At 37.1% G+C, this 17,157-nt stretch overlaps 1 protein-coding gene across 9 annotated transcripts in view; it reads right to left on the bottom strand.

Annotated features, from left to right (window-relative positions):
- Positions 1 to 17,157, bottom strand: part of KLHL2 (kelch like family member 2) — a 60,744-nt gene that overhangs the window by 11,485 nt on the left and 32,102 nt on the right. For 8 of the 9 annotated variants that reach the window (NM_001277820.2, XM_015285299.4, XM_040698872.2 and 5 more), the window contains 2 exons: positions 12,526 to 12,688; positions 1,022 to 1,131 (listed from right to left, as the gene is read on the bottom strand). In NM_001277820.2, the coding sequence (NP_001264749.1) occupies positions 1,022 to 1,131; positions 12,526 to 12,688 (273 nt within the window). Of the gene's footprint in view, positions 1 to 1,021; positions 1,132 to 12,525; positions 12,689 to 13,383; positions 16,122 to 17,157 lie in introns of those variants that run through there. The other variant, XM_046940054.1, reaches the window with a different exon arrangement.

The raw sequence follows: 17,157 nt of genomic DNA, 5'->3' as shown, positions 1-17,157 counted from the left end.
CTTAGAGAACTGACATGCCACACCCATCACTCAAATGACTTTTCATCAAGTCTTACCAGGAGAAGCAACACCAAGTGCAGTTTCTCCTGTATTTCACAACAGTTCATTAAGGTGCTTGAGCATTAAGGTACAGTGCGTAGCATTGTATGCATCAGCAACATCTGGACCTTCAGAGTATTATGGGAACTGCAACTTGACTTTGTTAATTGCAGTTTAAGCAGATTACTCTTAGATTGAGACTTTCTCCATTATGAAAAAATGTTTATACACGAAACACAACTGAGCCATCGAATCGGTATTGAAACATGCTTTAAAATGCAGTTTAAGTTCATTTGAGCGGAGATGTCAGTACAACTACATACTCACTTGAAAAAGGAAAACAGATTTTTAACTAATCACAACTAGATCAAAGGCTCAAAGCAAATGCCTCCACACACAAAAAAATCATTTGATGTTCAAGGATATCCACTAGACTCACTGAAGATCAAGTTTCACAAGTTTTGGCAGGGTAAGATCTAGCTAAAGCTGAACCTAAACTTCTTCAAGTTTGGTTGCATCAAGCTACTGAGGCATCTCCTTTTCAATGCATACTTGTTCACTTAGTCTAAAAACAGGCACTTGATATATATATATATATCTTTGATAGGATTGCTTATGTCAAAGTTAGTAGGTGGCATTAACTTGTTCTTCAAACTACTATTTCTGAGTTGGTTAAACCTGTATGCATGACTCCTAGCATGTACTCTCTTTGTTCTGCTGAAGATGAGAAGGAAATTCCATTTAACTGACTTTGTTTTTTCAAGGAACAGAGGATTATGTGATTTAATACAATTCTAGGATTTTCATGCGTGGAGATCAATTTTCACTAAACTGACAACGCTCTTGGGAAAAAATCCTCCAAACTAGCACAGTTTGTGCTTAATTTCATTAAGGAAACAACAAATTTATCCAGATGGTTTTCAGGAGCAGTAAGAACAAGCTTACAAGGATAGTAAGAATAGTGTAGTATAGGTGGACTTACCTTCTCTTCTGAGGCAATTGTAAGTTTGTCACTGGATATCAGACTGCACACCTGTTCTACACCAAGATTGAGGTATTCTTCACTAAGCACGACATCAGAAAAGTGCTGTTCTGTTTGGAGAAAAGAAGTACATTAACATACAGTGCTAAGTCACACCAAACCAAGCATTAGAGTAGTAGAAGAAAAAGAGTGAATATGATTCCATATGTATGCTATTTAGTCACACTTGGAAGCTGCAGCTTAACATTTTATATAGGTTAAAGTACTTACATATAGTATTTATATTTAAAGATTCTTTAAAGTAACTGAAATATTAAAATATATTCTACTTACAGTAGCAACCATATCAATTTAATGTTTTCAGTGGTTCTACTCAAGTAATTGTCAAGGACAAGTATAAACTCTCATTTTGCTAACTTTATATTTGAAAGCACACACAAATATAGCAAAAAAGATTCCAGAAAAAGAACACATCCTGTATGTTGTTGACAAATGTTTTAAACCCGCAATTCAACATGAACAATGGCTGATTCATTACAACTAACTAGTGGTTATACAGAGGAACGTAGATCAAATCAAACAGCTGTACAACAGGTTTGCAACCTGTTGCATCTCTCAGAGGTTCTTTCAGTTCATAAAAATACTACATACCACAGTCTTTACAAGATGTCAGAGCTGCTTAATTTTCCTCTTTTTTTTTTTAATTTTGATGCCTCAAAGTTTTAAACAAAGCTGACAAAATTTAATAAACTGGCTGTAGAACCAGGAACTTTCTTCTAACACAGAGCATGTAACCTAATACAGTTGTTGGTTCAGTTATTCACCTGTCTTCTCCCTTCTTTTAAAATTTCTTTGTAAGCTCTTCACCTACTCTGTAAGTAGTTCCATCCAGTTAACTGGTATTTTACCCTCTCCAACTAGGCTTAACAAAAGTTAAAAGGAACAATTCTTACAGTAAATTTAAGAATTCACTCAAAGTTAAGTAAAGTTTTAAAAAGTTATCAAATACATTCAAACTAATGAATTTTCTGAAGCCTTTTCTGCCACTCCCCTGGTGGTACTATAGCACTTGATGCCTGATATTAACTTTTTCTTTCTTTAACAACTGCCCATAGAGGCAATGGATTCTCCTTCTTGGAGATCTCCAAAGCCACCTGGTTGTGGGCCTGTGCAGCCTGCTCTAGGTGGCCCTGCTAGAGATGAGGTTGGACCAGGGGACCTCCAAAAGCCCCTTCCCACCTCAATCATTCTTTGGATTTTGTGAAGAAATTTTATACAATGCTGAATACTTGCAGATTAAGAAGTCCAATGTTTCAGGTTGACTTTTCAAGGTAGAATAGCTTTTTTGAACTGTAGTAAAGATTAGAGAACACTATATAATTTATAATGTGCAATATATAATATATACACCTAATGCAGCATGATAACTGTAGTTCTCTATCTAGTTCAGCATCCTGCTTACCTTCAAACTGGCAATATAAACTGCTTCAGATAAAAGTTCAAGAATACAAAACATATGTCAATGATAATAAAAACTATTTTATTAAACAATGAGTTTCAGTAAGACATAATCTAATCCAGTCCTCTGACCTCTGTTAAATTATTGGCTGATACTTCCCTACAGTAATAATCCTAGTGTCACTGAAGTAAAAGCCCTGCATCTAAACTTAATACACATTTTACCACTGATCAGACTTTATCAACATGCTCTAATGCTCAATTCAATGACAGAAAGTTGGAATCTACTCAAAATTGTTATTCTTTTTTATCCTTCAATTTCTATTCTAAGTAGATAGTCCTTGCCTTTTCTCTTATCCTACCAGCCTTTTCATTCATGTAATGATAATCCCTTCAATTCCCTCCAATTCTGCAACATTATTTTGTAATACAGACAAGTAGTATTTTCCGCAGTATTTCAGCCTATGGAAGAGAATGGATGAGGAGAAGCAAATGGATTTCTATAACACTACCATTACTCTTTCATTCCTTACCAATATTTATGTTTGTCTGTTTGCTTTTCAGACTACAGATATGCAGTTTCTTGAGCCTAAGTAGAAATTTGAGAGGTGCACTTACTGAAATAAATATCTGCTTAATTTTACTATTAGCACATTACACATAGAAATTGAAAACTGTAAGTTGCATAAATTAGTTTCATGATAAACTCCAAATTTTAAGTGACAGTACCACAAAACAGTACATTTGACAGAACACAGAAGTTGAGTAAAAAAGCAGGCAGAAAAGGAAAACAAAACATATAAATCTCAGAAGCCTTGTTCATCTTTTTGTGAGGAAGCCAGTCCAACAGTATCACATTCAACAAGATACACTTCATCATCTAGAAATACTCAATTTTATATACAAAAGCCTTAATTAAAAAAAAAAAAGTGATTTAGATTTATGACATGCTGTGAGGAAAAAGAAGAAATCCAGTCCATAGCCAGAAGAGGAAAAGCTGAGAATTTTTGAAGTAATTTGCAAAGGTGAAGCTATCATTTGTCCTCAGGCTAGGAAGATAATTGTAGGAGAAAATTAAAAAAAAAAAAATACAGTATTTGAGCAAAAAATAAGAGGCTATTTTTTTTTACAGGATGCCACCTCTGTGCTTAAAGCATAAAATAATGCATAAGGCCAAGAAGTAGGAGGGTACATTGCTATTTAAATTTTATCCATGAGAAAAAAAAAATAAGTGGGAAGGTAAAGTGAAATCATTTGCCTCTTCAGAATTGCATTTCTTGTTGTCAAGGAGACCATCTTAAGTGATTGACAGATAACTGTTTAGCAGAAGCCAAATGAAATTACAACAAAATGAATTATTCAAAATAAGAAATGAAAAAAATAAGGAAACTCAAAAACACCAATTAAATCTGCCAATGGTGGTTTATCTAAAACTGTTCAAGCATTGAAGACAGGAGGCTTTTTTCTATTACATAAAAACATGTATGAAATTCAAACCTTTCTGCTTCCTTAAACGAGAAGGATATCAGCATCTTACTTTGAAATAATATGATCCCACATGAAGAATTCAAAAAAATCCATTTAGACTCGTTTTCATAACAATTATGAGAGAAAAATAATATTGGGTGGTGTTTTTACCATCTGGGTTAGGTGGTATTATTCCATATTATTTCTCAAATCCTGAAAGGTTTGACAATGAGACATTAGCATCAAAAATCATGAAACTTATGACATGACCAAACATTGTGTGCATCTCTCCCCTCCAAAATCTCAAACTAGCTGTGTTTTTATTTGTTGAAACAGATAGCCTTACTTTAGTCACGAACATCTCCTAGATAAGCAGATAGAATGATCTGGCTAGAAGTTTTCATATGAGGATAAAATACTTATTTTTTCCAAACCAGAATTCTGCACACAATGTGCAACTTTCACAAATTCATACTGGAACCTTGCCTGACTTCTTGCTGCTTTACCTAGATACTGAAGCCAGCTGGCTTGAGAATCCAGCAGCCTGGAAATAAGCTGGCTTAAGAACTACAGGGCCTTGGCTCCTGAAGTCCCAGTTTCTGATCAAGTAGAATTATAATTCTTAATCATCAGAACTTCAACCTGCCTTAAAAATAAGAAGATCCCTCAACTTTAGGAAGCTTCTAAAATACCTGTTCCAATTGCATATGAAAACCAGATTTTCAAATTTTCACAACTGGCACAGACCCAGTTTCTATCTGGGTAGCTGAAGATGTGTCCTTGCCTGCCCTGTATCAGTAGGTTGGGACTTCAGCTTCAAGAACAAACTGAAGAGACAAAGAGGAAGTTCTTAACGTGAAAGCAGCTAGTAACAAAATGCTTGGAAGTACACTAAACATAGCTATCATGGAGAGCAAAGGAAGATAAAGAGGAGCTGTAAAAGTACCACTTGTTGGTACTTTTCAGCATAGTAGTAGTAAGTGCTTGGCCAAAAGGGCTGGTCCTCCTGGCTACTCGATTTATATAACCTAGGAGGGCCATTTACATGTATCTGATGTCTCACAGAGATCTGAAAATAGTGGATGTTTGATATAAATTACTTTTTCTGTACCTTTTGGACCTTTTCCTGTCCAAAAGGTATATGACTTGATAGTGTAAGAGATATTCTTGCATATTGTATTGAGATGTTGTAGATAATGTATTCTCAGCGGCATCTGAAGTTTGCATAGGACACTTCATGCTACAAACATTTGTGGATTAATTCACAAAGACTACTTCACTCATTTATATACCCACTGTTAAACACTCCCCTGGTTGATCTCCTTTCAATAAATGGAATAAATACAAAAAGCAAAGGACTGCTGTAGTTTCCTCAGATGCAAAACCTTTCAGAGAGTCACAGTGACAAAAAAGAGTCTCTAACTCATTCCTACTTTGTTTTATAGCAATGTCTGTCCCCAATGCTTGTCTCTACATACTGAAAACTGCCTATGTTTCTCATCAACTAGCAACAGGCTTCAATCATTTAGCAACATTTTTGTATTCCAGCAGTCAATGATACTTAATACGCATTTCCAAACAAACTTTTCAATACATTGTACGCATCCAGAAATCTTCTCCCAATGGATCTTCCCACAGCTGCATTAATATGTTTGAAAAATATGGCTGGAGCTTATCAGTGGCATAGGTTGCAGTTAATAAAAGGAAAAAAATCTTCCTATTTTTTAGATCTTTGCATGACAGTAATCCAGCATCTATTCGTTTTTGAAACAAAAGATCTCCATCAAATATTTCAACTCTCTTTCGTAAGCATTTTTTGTGTTACAGGCCAACTTTTACTCTATTAAAAAATAAATCTTTTTTCTAAACTAAACGGAGTACTTGTGTCTTTCTGATGTGCTAATCCTACAAAACCAGCTGCAGCTTCCCAGAAACACAGCTTCTTCCTGAACTGATAACATTTATTTTACTTTATTTTACAGAGATGCAGAGCATAGAGCTTGGAAATACCTCAGTCTTACATTCACTTACAAGAACAATGATAATTTCTCAAGCATATATCTCAAGCACGTCTAGGAAGAATTAGTTTTTATTTATTTATTATTACTTCACAGTGTCACATTTTTAACTTGTGAGAAAATGTCTTTACTAAGAGCATATCTCAAGGCACTGGCCAAGAGGAATCCAGACAAGCTTGTCCAGTTTAACTGGCAGGAGCTAAACACAGCAGAAACCAATTTTGAAAAATCTGTCTTGTTAATTTTATGCTTAAATATCTGCTTTTTAGAACACCATGAAACTCATAGCAGCCAAGGTAACAGAAGCATAGCAACAGACGTTGCTCTCAGAATAGAATTGTAAGAAAGATTCTGCTAAATATGCCCTCTAAATCTCACGAGTACAAACGTACACCAGAATAGTTTGCAGCAGACATGCTTCCAGATCTAGTCAGGCCTCAAAGTTTTAGGCATAGTACCAGAATACAGCATGCAGTGTACCACAGTTAAGTACAATCTCACAGCCCATGCTTCACAACTCATGCTAAGATTCCCCATCAGAAGCTTCTCAGAATGATACTAAGGCCAAACAGCTTTGCTGTGTAAAGCTGGTTATCAAGACCACTTTTAACTAAAAGCATAATAATGAAACAGTACAAGAAGGAAGAACAGATACTTTCAGCATCAAAGACAAGAAGTATTTCTACCGCTCCAGCATACCAGCTGCCTTGTAAGGCTGTCCAATTAGCCTTTCCAATTTATCCCAGGATCTCAGTTAGAAAATTTAATTGTAAGGGAAGCTAATTCCAAGTAATTTGTATCAAGCGTCCACTATTTTCAAATCTCTTGAAAGGTATCAGATAACGATGCCTATATAAATGGATTTCCTAGATTATGGAAATTTAGTAGCCAGGAGGACCAGCCCCATCACATAATTATGAAGCTCCAATTTTAATGAAATTTGGGACCTTACTCCCGCTGGAAGGCAGTTTCAGAGTCTCAGTTTTCTAATAACTTTCGATCTACACTTGCATCAATTTGTTTTTTTATGTCACCATTGTCTATTAGCAGAAGTTATCTTTCAGACTCTTTTTCTTCAATATTAAATGGCAAATATAACAAAAAGTGGAAGAATCATAGAATCACAGAATCATAGAATCACTAAGGTTGGAAAAGACCCACAGGATCATCCAGTCCAACCATTCACCCATCACCAATGGTTCTCGCTAAACCATTGTCCCTCAACACAACATCCAAACACTCTTTGAACACCAACAGGCTCGGTGACTCCACTACCTCTCTGGGCAGCCCATTCCAGTGCCTGACCACCCTTTCAGAGAAGTAGTATTTCCTAACCTCCAGACTGAACCTTCCCTGGCGCAGCTTGAAGCCATTCCCTCTAGTCCTATCACTAGTCACACGAGAGAAGAGGCTGACCCCCAGCTCACTACAACCTCTCTTCAGGTAGTTGTAGAGAGCAATAAGGTCTCCCCTGAGTCTCCTCCAGACTGAACAATCCCAGTTCCTTCAGCCACTCCTCATAAGGCCTGTGCTCAAGACCCCTCACCAGCTTTGTTGCCCTCCTCTGGACACGCTCCAGGGCCTCGATGTCTTTCTTACAGTGAGGGGCCCAAAACTGGACACAGTACTCGAGGTGCAGCTTCACCAGTGCTGAGTACAGGGGGATAATTACTTCCCTGTTCCTGCTGGCCACACTATTTCTGATACAAGCCAGGATGCCATTGGCCTTCTTGGCCACCTGGGCACACTGCTGGCTCATGTTCAGTCTAGCGTCAATCAACACCCCCAGGTCCATTTCCTCTACACAGTCTTCCAGCCACTCTGCCCCAAGCCTGTAGCGTTGCCTGGGGTTATTGTGGCCAAAGTGCAGGACCTGGCATTTGGTCTTGTTGAATCTCATCCCATTAGCTTCAGCCCAGCTATCCAGCCTATCCAGATCCCTCTGTAGGGCCTCACTACCCTCAGGCAGATCAACACTTCCAGCCAGCTTGGTGTCATCTGCAAGGATGTGAGGGCGATCTGGCTGCGACATCTGTCACCCCATTGATCGCCAGGGTTGATTTGGCTGATCTGGCTGGCTAGGTGGGTGTCCCCTTCCTCTCTCACCGCTCCATGTGCGTCCCTCCCGAAGCTGCACGCCTGGTCGAAGAGGACGACCTTCCCCGATAGAGACGGTACCGTTCATCAGTCAAGGGTATACGGTAGCTGCGCTCCCCTGCTAGAACCTCCAAACAAGCTCAAGAAATTAAACATCCAAATGTATTTTAGTTACTCTAGCAGGACAATATTTTTGCCGTTCTTCCAATGAAATAGTCCTCTTCTGTAATCCTGAAATGTGTGCTCCTGGGAAGTTCAGCTGTCTCTGATTCTGAAATGACACAGCCACATATATTTGGCTCAGACTTTTAAGAAAAAAATTTAAGTTGTGAGAAAGAGCCTTGAAGAAGTACACAGAGCCATCCAAGAACAGGCAAAAAAGGTGCTATGATGCCAAGATGGCAGTTAGATGCTTGAAAATTCAAGAGGAAAAACATTGACCTGGAAAGATATAAAATTGTACAAAAGAAAACTGGGGAGTCAGAAGACAAATCCAGCAACATTGATGATCAGCTCATTCCAAGGAGAAATGGAGGCCAGCCTTTCTTGCCTAAGCCCTTTCATCAGGAGTGGCAAGTCCCACATGGGATCAACAAAAAGAACAAATAGCTTCCTTATCCTTCCTCTGTTGTCTATACTCTGCTTGCAGTGTCTCTCCTACCACAGCATGTCTAAACAACATCTTCCCTCAGAGGGAAGACTATAATCTGTACACAGTACAGATGCTATCAAACGCTTTTATAACAAGTACTGCACTCATAGTCCTGCCAATGTCTTAGATTTTATATTTCTAGAAATTAATTTCCATGAATATCAACTGCAACTACTAAACTAAACAAAGGTAGTTTAAAAGTGAAGTTGTTTAGATGTTAAGACACAGTCAGAATAGAAGCTGGAAAAAAAGAAATTCAAATGAAAAATTAAGCAATGGTTATATGGAAATGTGTTCCCTAAAAGAATTAGCTATCTAAGCTATATCTAGTAAATGCAAGCTTTGCTCTCTGTTGCATAAAAGATCAGAAATATGACAGCCTTTAGGAGCTGACAAGGCATCACTAAAAGGCAGAAAATATTTAATTAAAACCTTGTGCATAATACTCTAAATACAGTTATCATAGAGAGCATTGACATTCATCTACATTTGAACTTTTACTCTAAGGCATGCATTACAAAAGCTAGTTCTTTTAAAACCAAGCTGAATAGCTCTTGAATTGTTGTTGGTGCTGTTGTTATTATTGCTGTTGGTTTGGGTTTTTTTTTAATTGATATATAAATGGTTTGCATACAAGTTCATGTGGTTAAAATAATGAAATACTACTGAGCATAGTCCCTTTGTATAGCTGTTTCACACAAGACCACAACCAAGGATTCTTTTAATGGACACCTAGCCACATGAGTTTGCTGCATTTGTTTCTTCCTCAAATATCTATTCTTGATAGAGAAACTATAATCTACTAAATTTGAAGGGGAAAAAAAAGCTATATTGAAAACAGATATACTTGGAAGGAAAGCAACTGAAAACATTCATGAAAATCTTTCTGAGGTCTGAAATTACTCATGGCAATAAAAAGCCTACTATTTAGACCTAGACATCTGAAATAAGCAGTTAGGGCTCTATTTCAGTAAGATCTTCAGTTTTAACATTATTAACAATTAGTACAGGGTTAATTTGCCATTATGCATTTTATAAAAACTATGAAAAGCAATAAAAACATGCCTTTTTTTTTTTCCTTGCAGCATTTGCAGGATGTTTCATTTTTTATTCTCTTTTTTATAATGCTCTCAAACTGAGCCCAGAAGAACACAAGGGATTAACAAAGACAAGGCAGAGGGTGCCAGGCAATGAAGAAGCTCACATCCCAACCACACACAGAATATTTATCTTAAGAGTAAGAACAGAGTGTGCACTGCTTTAAAATCATGACAGGTCCAGTGAAGCTACAGTAGGAGTGGAGCTGACAGCTCATGGTATGGTCCAGAAGGACTCCAAGAATATGATGACAAAAATGGAAGCATACATGAGGAGAAATTTTTGGAGGAATCCGACAAAAACAGTGGGGGGAGGGAGAGAGAGAGGGGGAGAGAGAGAGAGAGAGATGAAATGATAGAATAAAGTATTGGAGAGTGTGCCGAATTGGAAAATCCAAGGATGAAAGACTGGAAATTAATCTGTCTGAGGAAAAAAAAAAAAAGGGGGGGGGGGGGAGAAAGGGCGTTTCAGAATACTGCAAAATTAGTATAGTAAGCTTAGTAGACAGAGAGGAGGAAGTTGAAGCAGATGTTGATGTACATTACAACAATAGGGAGATTCAACGTAGAACAATTTTTGTGGGGAGGAAAGAAACAAAGTAGAGGAATAAATAAGACAGCAGTTGAAAGAAATGGCATAGTTCAAGTTTACAAAGCTCAACAACTAGGAAAACGCTGAAATCCATCACTAGTGATGGAAGAAGACAGAGGAAAGGGAAAGATATTTAGGTGAAAAGCAGTTGAATTTTGCTGACCCTAAAGTAACCTAAATGAAACATCCAGTAGACACCAAAAGGACAGAAAAAGATCCATGACTGGACTGATAGTGGAAGTTGCACATAAAGATGCATACCTGAGAATCTCTCTCAACTTCTGACAACCCAGGATTTTTGAATTCATAGTATATTCTAAAATAAGTTTGTCCTGTTCTCTGAATATTCACTACTGTAGCTACAATCAAAATATACTAATTTGCTGGTTACTAAGTTTAAACGCTATAAAAAGCAGGCTTTTTTGTTCACCATGAAAAACTTGCATTAAAAAGTAAATAAGTGTAATGTCTTCAGTCTTTACCAAAACATCAAGGCCCCAAGGCATTCAACACACAAAAAAAGATAGTAAGATAAATTGCTATTTGAACAAATTAAAGCATTAGATCTAGTCAGTGTTATGCTACAAACTTACTGCTTTGTGCAAAGCTTACACAAGTAGCTATGTTTATGGTTTAGTCATCTACATTAAGCAATCTATCTTGGTGTGAAAAGCAGTTAAGTAATGCAGGTGTACTAGATAATGTTAATAGATACCGATTTGATAATACTTTCTAACAACAGAAAATGTTTTTTGAAAACAGGAAGGATTCTAGCCTTTACAGAATCATAGAAATGCAAGCTAGCAAATCATTTTGTGCACCGAGGTGTGATTTAGATCAATCTAAATCATTAGTTTATCTCATCAGTTAAAGTTGCCCAGCACTGGAAAGCCCCAAACTTCCTTCTCAGCGTTTGGTTTGTTTTTTTTTTGTTGTTTTGTTTTGTTTTTTAATGCATAGGAAGATGCGTTCCTTTTCATCATCCAGGAATTTTAGTTTCTTGACCTAATCAACTCCCCTCTCTCTCTCTCTCTCTCTCTCTCAGCCTTTAGCATAGGTCAGTCTGTTTCCTTCATGTGTTCTTGGGAATGCAATGAAGTCTAACTTCGGCCTGTTTGCATGTCATAAAGTTTAGTTCAGCCTTTTCCACCTGAGGCCTCATCACCAAAAACAGAAAGGGAATAATTATTGTCCCCTACCCTGCAGTAGTGCTACTGCTAGTTCACCAAAGAATCAGAATTGCTTTTTTTTTTTTTTTTTTAAATTCGCAGCAGCAAGCAAAGTAAGAACCTAATTTTGAAAATGTCAAGACTTGATGAGCCATTCCATTTGCAGATATGAAAAACAGTCTGTGAGGACAATGTACTTTTACCAGTAAAATTAAGAATTATATAAAGATTTTTTAGCAAAGAATGAGAAATAATAACAAGTGTTCTCTAAAGACGAGTAAAAATTGGAGTACTAAAATATTTTGTTGTTTGAGCTACATGCTTAATTACAAGATGTACCTCTATCTACTTGGTGTCAAGACAAAAAGAATGATACTACACATACCCTTTACAGGAGAAAATCTGAAGTCTTGGTCTAGTTGAGTAAGATTTTCAGAAGACAAATTACAAGACAATACTTATATGGTATGTTTCTTGCCTTACTCCTTAGCCAGTGCAGTACAGGGGCTACAGATAGCTTCCCCACATGCTCTCATGTTCCTTCATCTTCATGTTCTTCCAACAGCCTTGACAACTATAGACAAGACCTCATCTCTTAGCAGTTGCTCTTCTGAAACCAGAGTTTTAATTCTTTTTTCCTACATTTCTCCTCTGAGTCACAGTGCAAAAAATTTCAAGCAGCAAGCTAGATTCTTTCTGGATTAGAAGTTTCATGGACCTGATAGGCCATGAAAATACTGCCCCTTTGTACTCGTAACTGTGTTATAGACAAAAGTTTCTTTCTGACAGACATTCCTACAAAACGCAGTCTCCTTCAGAAAATGTATTTCTGAAATATCCTGGATAAAATTCAATTTCCTTTGGGCAAGTGTGAGTGGTTAAACACGAAATCCATGAGCATGTACGCATCTCCATGCCAATATCAAGCAATACTCTAAACTAATGATAACTTGCCTGCATATGTGTTGGCCTTGTTCAATAGATCCGTGCATGCATGCATGTCAGCAAAAGCACGAATTCCCAAGCAGTTGACAGGATGAAGCTGGGATTCCAAAAATTCACAGCAAGTCCTTTTCACATCCTGCAGTTGCAAGAGACCAGCTGCTGGAAGCAGCACCTGTAAGAAGTAATAGGTGGTTAATATCCCAGTTCAGTTCTGACCTTACACAAGAAAACTATCAACAGCAATAAAGAAAACACAAGTGAAATAAAGGAAAAATTTCAGAACTACTGGACTGAAGAACTAAAAACCCAGTATCATTTCACTTTTCTGCAAATGCCATTTAATATTTAAAATCACAAGAAACAACTCTACCACTGAGAAATCATTCCATAGATTATAATTCTCACACACCAAATCTTCCCAATATTTATTCACAAGTTTCCAACACCCCACAATTGCATCTCATCTCCAACATTAGATATTGCTTTAAATCAAAGTTTTCTAGACAGTGACAGAACATGTAAAACTTATTTGCCTGCAAGCTTCCATGGACATTGTCCTTTTTTTTTTTTTTTTTTTTTTAAAGAATCAACAATAAGCATATTTATGCAACACTTTCCAGTATGGATTCAGTACAGTTTCCAAAGACGACTGTGACTTGCCTTGAAAGAATAAGAGTTCCAGGAGTTTATAATTCATTAGAAATCCATACCAGTAAAGAACCAATGTAAATGAGATCTGCCTCTCAAATTTCACAAAGAAAGCAAAAAAGTAGGGAAGAATTTCAAAAACAGTTAAGCTAATTAATGTTAGCTTCATTGGAAAACAAGAAAGATTTTAGCACAAAAGTCTTGAAACTTTTTACTTACATATAAACAAAACATATTATAGAGCTGCATCAATAACAAGCAAAACAATGGCTGCAGCACTCCTTTTAATTTTTACTTTTTTAAAACAGTTGCTTGGGTAGAATTAAAAAGACAGGCATGACGACAACAGGAAGAACACGACAGCTGCAAGAGCAGAGTAAAGAGATCTGTGTAACTCTTTGTTCATGAAAACTGTTAAGTATGCTTAACTCATTGCTCTTGGGAAGAAGTTTTAATCTTAGTAACTGTTTGCAGAACCAAATCAGATATTTGCCATAATATCTGTAAAAATCTACCTATTTAGCTTCTAAGGAGCTACTGCTGTTGTTTACTTTTTGCATTATTTTCTTGAAACTAAAGATTATGACCCAAACAAAAACAAACAAAAAGGCTTTTGTGTAATAGTCTCATAATTTGTTTTACATTTACAAATCTCATCATTTGTTTTACATTTTCTGTCTGTTCCATATAGGAATCCTGTTTGAAAATAGTCATTCTGTCCCATGAGATATTAATCCTTACCTCTGCAGCCAAATGTGTAAAACAAAAAACAGCAAGGTAAACAACAAAAAAGAAGGATCACATCTTTTAAAAGAAGTTTGCTTCAGATATTAACTGTTAATGAAAGAAATGAAGGAGACAACCATGTATGCGACTACAATAAGATAGATAAACTACTACTAAGCAAAATAACTTAAAGCTAATTTAAGCCTTCAGCACTGCTTGAAAATATCAAATAACATAACAAAATAAATGGAGGTGTGTGTAATAGTTAGGAACAAGTATCGCGTAAAGTCAAGTTCAAAAATACAGTTCAAAAATAAATTCAGTTAAGCTCAAAGTCTGTTAATGACAAAGTTAAAAATGAGGCCGCTGGACTATTTTATTAGCATATATATTAATGAAAAAGTGAATATAATAACTCTAGTAATAGATACTGCTTTGCTGGAACTACAGTATGATTAGTTACAACAGTGAGTGGATACTTCATTTGCTAATGAATTCTAGGAAAAAATACAATCATAACATTATATCCCAAAATTCAGGGCAAGAAATCTAATGTAAATATTTATTTACACAAGTTGTTCAACAAAATAAACATTTCACACCTGCTTACAAATTCAGTAATTCAGACAGTCCTAGATAATTTTAAGTGGGTTATTGGTACAATTGAGCAAATAACTCATAGAATGGCCTGGGTCGGAAGGGACCTCAAGGATCATCAATCTCCACATTTAATACTAGACCAGGCCACCCAGGGCCCCATCCAACATGGCCTTGCACACCTCCGGGGAAACTGAAGACTCTGGATAACTCCAAGAACAATTTCTGACATAAGAGGATTTAGCAGAAAAACATGTAGAATTATCATCAAATTAGTAAAAGAAATAGAAAGATGAAATTTGAGAATGTTCTGCAGAGAAGAATTTAAGATCTGTATGCACAGACTGAAAAGCTTGCTCACATATGTAAACAGAAAATATATGTTACAAGAACCAAAAGATCTGTCACTATATGAAATTTAAGTGAGGTCTTAAATCATGGTATACTGGGTTTGTAAAAATAAAGATTTTAATACATATTTGTTATTAAGCAATCACTCATTTAAATCTAAATACACAAACGTGTATTCCACTAAGTAAGAAGGAAAAGACAGGCAAAATGCATCAAATTTATCCCATTGAAGGTATAAATTGTGCTTCAGTTACTAGGCATCAAGAGGTATGAAAACATCAAGGTATCTCCATTGGTACCTACAGAACTCAGCCTGAGAGCTCCAAGTACCCACATTTAAGATAGTTTTATCACAGACAGTTGATCCCAGGAACAAAATTACCTGGGGGGAAAAGAAAAGAAAACAAAACAGCAAACAATGACACTCTTCTTCAACCCATTAAAAACCTATTAAAATTGCAGATTGGATTAAGTTCAACTGCTGCTGTCTCTGAAGAGGTAGAATTATAGTTCAGATTTATTTCCAAAAATAGTCAGTAGGGGGTACCCTAACTTCCCTCTAACAGTCAAAAATAGCTCAGTATGCATACTGTTTTGTAGTGCAAGAAATACAGAGGGAGAAAAAAATCATTTCCAAATGTATATTCAAAGGACAAAAACATCCTCATTGCGGTAACTGTTGTTTTTACAATGAGAGAAACTGAACAGATTGTTTCAGAAGGCAACTAAGAAATTATGTATTTTCTTCTTTGTGTCAAAGTAACAGTGACGAATTTTGGAATTACTGCTAGATTTGACAGGCACGTTACCTAACCCTTACAAGTCTCTGAAGGCTATTTCCTGGTTATCTCCTCCTTATTCTCCTTTCTACAGCGAGGCTCCTAGTCCCAAAGCCAAACAGCTTCCCAACACCATTAAGGCTACAAGGACAGTGACCAGGTACTGTGGGGTCACTTATGTAGTCAGAAGGGATCCACTTATGGCCCTAAACTTTGGTTCCTGTTTTCACCAGAGCCTTTCAAACAACTCAGCTAGGTCATCAACTTGCTATTGAGGCTGTTGCCCTCTCTTGCAACCCCTTTAGACACAGGCCAGAAGTATGATGCAGGCTAAGTGTACTGCTATTACCTGCAGCTCTTCTCCCTCTTCTTTTTCCAGCTCAGCATCATGCAGCTGGGCATTCTTAGTTCATGTTGCCAAAATACACATCTGTTCAGCTCTGAGATGAGGAGCAGCTAGTACATGCAGGTTCCCATCTAGTTCTTTGTGACCTATCAGTTCACAAGGAACATGTTTACAAGTCTCAAAGAGATACAGTATGGCATGAATAAGTAACCAACAAACTTCTGCGTTGGAAGAAGGCTCAGAGCAGATGGGCAAGGGCAACGACCTCACGGAAGAATGCAAGGCATGACCACCCTGTCAATAATAAGTGTTAAGCTAACTGAACTTATCTCAATACCAGCAAGGGTAACCTTTGTTTCAGATATACAGCTGTACCAGTAGGTCATCAAGTTGTTTGAACAGACTTCCCTGAGATAATTAGCAGAGCAGTGCCTTTCCAGCTAGCCACAGCAGCAGGGCAGTGGAGAAATTTATGTAGCTCAGTCCAAAGAAAAAGCATAAAATCTGAACAGCCAACAGAAAGCACCTTTTGAGAGAGTAACAGACTTGAGCTGGCTTTAGCTCTCATATTCCTTCCTGGTGACATGGGACATCCATCGTGCTGTGGATGAGCACATGGGGACTCAGTGATGGGAATCATATTTGTACGGTGATCCAAGTGTGAACTGCAATTGCTACATCGTGTTTGTGTAGTGATTTCAGTATCCTGCTGTCTCTATTGTAAATCCAAACGCAGAACTATGCAGCACCAAGTATTTTCACATAAATAAATGTGATATTAAATGTTAAATCCTCCTCATATGGACTATCTAAAGCAATGCAGAGAGTACCAAACTGACAGTATTCTACAACACTGAAGACACAACAGACAAGGGAGTTCATCATATCCAAAAAGCTGCTAGATGACCTTACAGGCTTCACTTCACATTATTTCCACTTCAAAATATTCAGTGCTATATTTCACCCCACACAGCCCCTCACTCCAACCAAGGTCACAAACACAGGTTGGTACCACTTTAATCAACACAAGCTTTTAGTTAACTGCCCTGCTAGTTGACAACAGAAAAAAAATTGGAACAAGTACAGAAGGGGCCACCGAGACAAATGGGGGATTGGAACATGTGATATTAGAAGGTGAAGCTCTGAATTTGCTCAGCCATGAAAGAGGTGAGGGGGAGAGCTCACTGCTGTCTG

Source organism: Gallus gallus, chromosome 4, assembly GCF_016699485.2.
Source record: "Gallus gallus isolate bGalGal1 chromosome 4, bGalGal1.mat.broiler.GRCg7b, whole genome shotgun sequence".
In the NCBI taxonomy this organism is placed as follows: domain Eukaryota; kingdom Metazoa; phylum Chordata; class Aves; order Galliformes; family Phasianidae; genus Gallus; species Gallus gallus.
This window is presented reverse-complemented; position numbering and strand designations above follow the sequence as displayed.